Below are 7,466 nucleotides of genomic sequence, written 5' to 3' on the forward strand. Positions count from 1 at the left end.
GTCACTCGGTGCCACTCACCTTGGTTTGCTGAGCAGGTGTAAAGCAGAGAGGCAGGCTTTAGCCAGCAAAGGATAAGAATAGCAAATGTAAGAATCAATTCAATTTGTCAATAGAAAAACAAAACTACAAAGATGACTTTCTTCTATAGCAATAATCAATTTCCCACTTTTTTATCACTTAAAAATAAGGCAGGAGAAAGATTACTATTCATTTACAGTCTTGTGTGAGAATTTCTTTGTGAAAGTCTACAACAGGCCTTTTTGAGACTGTGTCTTGGGCACTGCCATGCCAGCCCGCCAGGCAGCAGGCCCTTCTCCTCAGGTGCAGACATTGGTGTGTGCCTACTGCTTTCTGGAAGCTTGACAAACACAAATTCGTGACCTCGAGATGAAGGGACCTTGGTCTGATCACCCCTCCAGCCACTTTTACAAACTTCTGACCGCATCATTTAAATAAGCCCATTTTATAGATGCTATTCTTAATGAAACACTTCAATTCAGACAGTTATTTTTCCTTATTCATGTATGAAAAAATTTTTTTTACTAGAGGGTATGCTTGACTCTGGGGCAAGCACAAGATATTATACTTCCATTCTGCTGAAAATATCTTTTAGGTGCACCTTTTAAAATGTTTGACAACACAGTTTGTACAGTTTGACAACATAGCATTTCTTTGGCATAGTATTAGGTCAAAAGAAAATGAAGGTAATTTAATGCTATAATTAGGACTTCACTTCAAAGGGTAAGGTACTCTGTGTGCAGGGGAAAACAGATTAGTAGGACATGAAAGACAGTGAAAGAAAAAACAGAAATATAACATTTATAGTGATAGAACTTTGGTAAGTCCCAAACTTCTGATATTTCATTAATACAAAAATACATGACTACATTATTAGGTTGACAAACCATAACTCCCAGAATTGAAAAGTTAATTATGAGTCAATTTTTTATTTTAAATACATACTAATCAATTTTCATGTATGTCGGAAATGTAGACAGACATATACTTTTAAGATTATTTTATAAAAGCAAAGCATTAGCAAAAATTGGAAAACTGTGCACTGACATCTGTTAACAGCTGTGTATATATGGTAATTTATTTTAGAGACTGGCCAGAAGAAGGAGCACATATTATTTGGGATGTCAGTTCCTAGTAAACTATAGTAACCTCTCACCTTGCTCTTTCTTAAAATCTTTCTCTGACATGGCCACAGGTAAAAGCAGTTCTCCAACAGGTGGCTGAATATTAACATTGAAGCAATCATCCTTGGTACTAAGGAAAAAACACATAAAAGCTGACTAAATGCTTAGTAACTAAACATTCTTAATACTATGTGGTTAAATGGATACATTAAAGCATATGCCAGCGTACATAAAGTATTAAGATATTCTTGGCTTAAATAACACAGCTAAAAAGGCTTGAAAAATTTAACACTATTTACAGAGAAATACATCTCTTACCTTAATTGGAAAACATTTTTTTTTCAAAATTATGCAGTTATAGTAAATATACCACTTGACATAGAACCTTAAAAAAACAACAGGCAGGCAGCAAGGGTATGCTGTATTACCAGAGGAACACTCATGCAGCTCACAGAGTAGAGAAGTAATGTTTTATCTTTATTTTGTGTGCTTACAGTACAGAAAATGGAGTGTTTTTATTTTAATGGTTAAGATTTCTATTTTAAAGTGTTAGATTAGTCTTTAATAAATAAAGTGGAGTGACCTTACTTAGATATGTGCTAAGAAAATAATCCCTCATCTGCAAACTTGCTTTCTTGAAACAAAAACTCTTGTTTTCTAGTAGTGTGATTTACTGACATTATTGATAAACATGTGGTGAAAGCTATTATTTCCAAACTAGAGGCCCGGTGCATGAAATTTGTGCCTCCCCTGCCAGCCAGACTGCCCCTAACTGCCCTCCCCTGCCTCCTGATCGCCCCTAACTGCCCTCCCCTGCAGGGCTGGTCACCCCCAATTGCCCTCCCCTACAGGCCTGGTTGCTCCCAACTGTCCTCCCTTTCAGGCCTGATCCCTCTCAACTGCCCTCCCCTGCTGGCCATCTTGTGGTGGCCATCTTTGACCACATGGGGGCAGCCATCTTGTGTGTTGGAGTGATGGTCAATTTGCTTATTACTCTTTTATTAGATAGGATACAGGATATGAAGAATTTAGTAAAGGCAACGTTCTCTTTGTATCAGCTAGAGCAGCAGTTCTCAACCTGTGGGTCGCGAACAATGAAAATAGATCCTGCATATCAGATATTTACATTACGATTCATAACAGTAGCAAAATTACAGTTATGAAGTAGCAATGAAAATAATTTTATGGTTGGGTGACACCACAACATGAGGAACTGTATTAAAGGGTCATGGCATTAGGAAGGTTGAGAACCACTGAGCTAGAAAAACCAACACTGAGTGCATGTATTCATTTAAATCTTGACACTACTCTCTACAAAAATGACTAACACTACTTTAAAAATATTTTAAGTTACATGTTTAAAGGTAGGTTGATGAGTGTATCAGTTAGAATGTGTTTGGCTGCAAATAAGCAGAGAATCCAACTAACAATTTCTTGGGAAATAGGAGCTTACTGTTAGTACTGAACAGGTGCTGGAGTTACCAACCAAAGGCTGGTTCAATGGCTTAAAGATGATGCTAGGAACCTCAGTTTCTCTGGCTTTCATCCCCACCATCCCTAGTGTGCTGGCTCTTATCCTCATGGTTGCCATGCAGCTGCATCCCCAGGAACCACTTTCACATTCCACCGAAGAAGGAAGATGATGATGAAAGAGTAGTGAATAATTGAGCCGACCAAATCTCTTCCTTTGCGTCAGGAAAGCCCTGCAGAAGGACTTCTACACGTGTGTTAGAACTGGGCCAGTGGGGAAGTGGCCAGGGAGGTGGGGATTGCAGATAAGAAATACTGAACATTGGTTAAGAAACACTTTATTACAAGTGGGGTAGGGACACATAATGTAATATGAAAAAAGGAAGATACCCATTTTCATTTTATGCTATTACATATTTTATTTTTGTAAGCTGGCTTATATTTTATGGAGTAAAGACTAGAATAATATTAAAGAATGTTTTGAATTATCCACATGTGGATTGCCCAAGGCAAAACAATAAGCCCTATTTATTAACTCAATAAAATGTACTGACTATAAACTCGATCCCCTGTACGGTGCAAGTACATGGGATTTAAAGACAAACGAGATTGGCCCTTGAAGTTCACAAGTCCAGTGAGAGATGCGTTTATAACAGGATGGTAAGTGCTCCATTAGAGATATGTGGGGAGGGTTACAGTCCATGGAAGAGGGGCTGATTAATTCTGCAGGAAGTGGAGGTAGTCTATTTCTGAGAGGAGGGAGAGGGATGCTCTAGACCAGTGGTCGGCAAACTCATTAGTCAACAGAGCCAAATATCAACAGTGCAACGATTGAAATTTCTTTTGAGAGCCAAATTTTTTTAAACTTTATATAGGCAGGTACATTGTTTTTCATTTAATTAGGGTACTCCTAAACTGGCCTTTGCTAAAAACGTCCTCAATCTGATTGAGGTATGTTCGCTGAGGTCGACCCCTTCCAACTCTCCCATCCACACTTGTCTTGTATACTTGTTTTGTCTCCTTTCTGAAAACCGACTTCTGCGCATAGGCCACGAAGTTTCAATCGCACCCGCACGTGGTATTTTGTGGAAGAGCCACACTCAAGGGGCCAAAGAGCTGCCCCTTGTGGCTTGCGAGCCGCGGTTTGCCGACCACTGTTCTAGACATTCTAAACCTGTGTTTTGGGAATGGTGAGCAGTGTGGAGTGTCGAAGAGATGAGGCTGGGCACACTGTAAAGAGTGTCTTATACAGCATAACCATTAGTCCCAGTTTGCCCACGGCAGTTTATGACGGTTGTCCTGGAGTCCTTTTCAGTTAATGACACCTTTCATTCTCTAGTGTCCTGATCTGTATGACAAAGTGTATGACTTCTTTACTCATATAACTTAAGACAAAGCTGTTTCAGTGTTTCTTGAAGCAACAGGGACTTTTGACATAGGAAAATAAATGATCCTATTTGTATTTCAGAAACTCTGGTGGCAATGTGTATGTACGGTGGAATAGAGGAGAAACCCAAGGCAGGTAGATCAGTTAGGGATCTAATTTAGTAGGCTAGACAGGGTGTGTGTGTGTGTGTTTTAGCATTGACTGTGCATTTTATTTAGTAAATCCTAACAATGACTTTAAGAGGTGGCTTCTGTTAGCTCCAATTTATTAATAATTAAACAATATGTCCAAGGTCACATAGCTAGTAAGCGTCAGCACTGGGGCCTGGCCCCAGGCTTATTCTATTCCAAGGTCTGATACATATATATTCATACTCCACTACACAAGGCTGTTTCCCTAGGTGGGCAGAACTGAACATGGGGAATAGGGGAGGATCTGAGAGTTAAAGGGACAGATCCGGTGATGGATGGGAGAAAGAGACTCTGAACCTTCTAATGTGAACACTGGGAGGATGACAACTACTGAAGAAGCAGAGTTTGGGGGATTAAACAAAAATTAATTTGTTTTGAGATATTATATTATGTCACATTATATTTTGAGCACCACTGAGTTACTCAGGAAAAGATATTTAGCAGATCACTGGAAATACAAATTAATACTCAGGAAGGAGGCAAGGGCAGTATACATGAGTCTGGAAGAAACGTGAGTGAAACAGGGAAGAGCTGAAGCCTTATCAGTAGTTAAGGTCACACAGGGAAAGGGGATATACCAAGAAAAAGGGTAAGGAAACCTGGGGAAGACCTGCATTTAAGTAAAAATGGAAGAAGTGCAAATTGCAGAAGAGACTGGGACAGACAGGACAGGAAGAAAAGGTATGTGTCAGATACTACAGGGAGGAATAAGCAGCAGCAAGAGTAACTGCTGACCTTAGCAAGGCCGAACAGGTTGGAGGAGGAACTTGGGATTCAGGGAGTTGAAAGGCAAATGGGGACATTGGCAGTCAAAAGCAGCAGAAGCTCCCTGCAGCAGAGGCAGAGAAGAATGCTTCAGGAAACCTGAACATGCTCAAAGGCTGAGGGGAAAGAGCCAGTGAGGAGGAAGAAACAAAGCATAGCTGATGCTGGGGTCCTCAAACCATGGCCCGCAGGCCACATGCAAATACAAATATTGTATTTGTTGCCATTTTGTTTTTTTACTTCAAAATAAGATATGTGCAGGGTGCATAGGAATTTGTTCATAGTTTGTTTTTAAACTATAGTCCGGCCCTCCAGCGGTCTGAGGGACAGTGAACTGGCCCCCTGTTTAAAAAGTTTGAGGACCCCTTTATAGAGCAAGGTCTTAAGACTTAAGAGGAGGAGAGGAGGTTGGAATTAAGAGCACAAGGGGGAAGTGAACGGGTCAGCCCTGGAATGGAGGAGGGAACTTCTGAAAACAATAGACAAGGGGTGGGTAAGACAGAAGCACTGAAGCTGGGACCACGCCCAATGCAGTGGGAGGCTAAGAGAAATATGTAAAGGCAGATGAAAGAGTAAATGGATAGATACACAGATGTACATGAAATACATATAGTGAACTAATTTAGTGTTAAATATAAAGCTTCAGCTTCAAATGGCTGGAAAAACCAGTGTTCTCCAAAGTGGAAAGCACAAGGGTCTGCTCTGGCAAAGAAAATCCATTGAGAAAAAACCTACTAATTATTTTTTCTCATTCCTTTTGAAGTTCTGTTTTTTTTTCTGTACATATTTTAGTATACACGTTAGCACAGTGAGAGATATACACATGTAATTTAAAAATACATTTATACATCTAGGGAGTGCACAGAGAAAGATTTTAATGTAAATTGTGTAAATGTACACAATTAAAAAGTTAGAGGACCACTGGGTTAAATTTGTTGTTCTTATAATTTTATTCATGTTTTAAAACTGGTTATTCCTACTATATAGAAATGTTAAAGATTTTCATATAATCACATACACATTTCTAAACTCATTAGCTTAAAAATAGATTTTCTGTTGATACTATGATTTCTGGGTTGATAATTATGTTAAATAAAATGATAATTTTGTCTCTGTCTTTCTAGGATTTATACCTTTAACTCAGTGGTTCTCAACCTCCCTAATGCCGTGACCCTTTAATACAGTTCCTCATGTTGTGGTGACCCCCAACCATAAAATTATTCTCGTTGCTACTTCATAACTGTCATTTTGCTACTGTTATGAATCATAATGTAAATATCTGATATGTAATTATATATGTGTTTTCCGATGGTCTTAGAAAAACCAAAATTTTTGCATTTACAACCCCAAGTGGCATGCACATTTATGAGCTATCCTTTTGGGTTTTAAAATCAGGGTGATACTAGCCTTACAGAATGACATGGATGCTTCCCTTCTTTTTCTTTGTTCTAGAAAAGTTTAAATAATGTAGAGATTATTTCTTTTTTGAAGTTCTGATACCATTTAACTTTTTTATTCATAATTTATACTTTTCTAGGAAACCATTTCATCTAAATATTCCAATTTATTGGTATAGAAGTATACATATTATTTAGAAGATCTGTTTTATCTCCTTTCTCTTTTCTAATCTTTCCTATGTGTCTTCTTCTTTTTAATCACATCAGCCCATATTTTCTCTCACTCTTTTGTACATTCTCTGTCTTTTAAGAAAATATGTATTTTCTGTATTCAGAAAACAAGGAATTATTTGGAAACATAATAATTATGTTAGATCAGGCTTGATAACCAAATTATTGAAATTTTGTGTTTGTATATATAGCTATATGTACCTATATGTCTATCTATATATCTATCTTCTTCTGATTTGTCATTTTCTGATGAGTTATTAAAATTACGCCGAAACCGGTTTGGCTTAGTGGATGGAGCGTCGGCCTGCGGACTGAAAGGTCCCAGGTTCGATTCCGGTCAGGGGCGTGTGCCTGGATTGCAGGCACATCCCCAGTGGGGGTTGTGCAGGAGGCAGCTGATCGATGTTTCTCTCTCATCGATGTTTCTAACTCTCCATCTCTCTCCCTTCCTCTCTGTGAAAAATCAATAAAATATATTTAAAAAAAATTACTATTATCATGGCTTTGTCAATTTCTTCTAGCACTTACACATGTTAGTATTACCACTATGGGTCTCCTCTCTCCTGGTGGGCTGACTGGACTTAAGTAGATGAGATGACTGGTGGGGCGGACTCAATAAATTGGAAGACGGGTAGGCAATGACCTTATCTCTTCATCAACAGATGTAATATTGGATTTACCCTAGTGGTAGAGGGTTTGAGAATATTACTCTATTAGATACTACTGAGTTTCATCTCATTTCAAAACCATCCCTGCCTCGTTCCCACAAATTCAAACCCTGCTGTTCCTTTAGACTCCCATATCCACACCAACACCCTTCCTGGCAAGCAGTTCACTTTCCTTGCAGTACAATTCTTATGTTTGCAATTAACTGTGAAAACT

At 38.7% G+C, this 7,466-nt stretch overlaps 1 protein-coding gene across 1 annotated transcript in view; it reads right to left on the reverse strand.

Moving 5' to 3' along the window:
• Window positions 1-7,466, reverse strand: part of AP3B1 (adaptor related protein complex 3 beta 1 subunit) — a 191,594-nt gene that overhangs the window by 15,794 nt on the left and 168,334 nt on the right. The window contains exon 25 of the mRNA XM_015571572.1: window positions 1,176-1,273. Within this exon, the coding sequence (XP_015427058.1) occupies window positions 1,176-1,273 (98 nt within the window). The remainder of the gene's footprint in view (window positions 1-1,175; window positions 1,274-7,466) is intronic.

This window comes from Myotis davidii, unplaced genomic scaffold (genome assembly GCF_000327345.1).
Source record: "Myotis davidii unplaced genomic scaffold, ASM32734v1 scaffold44, whole genome shotgun sequence".
NCBI classification, from domain to species: Eukaryota; Metazoa; Chordata; class Mammalia; order Chiroptera; family Vespertilionidae; genus Myotis; species Myotis davidii.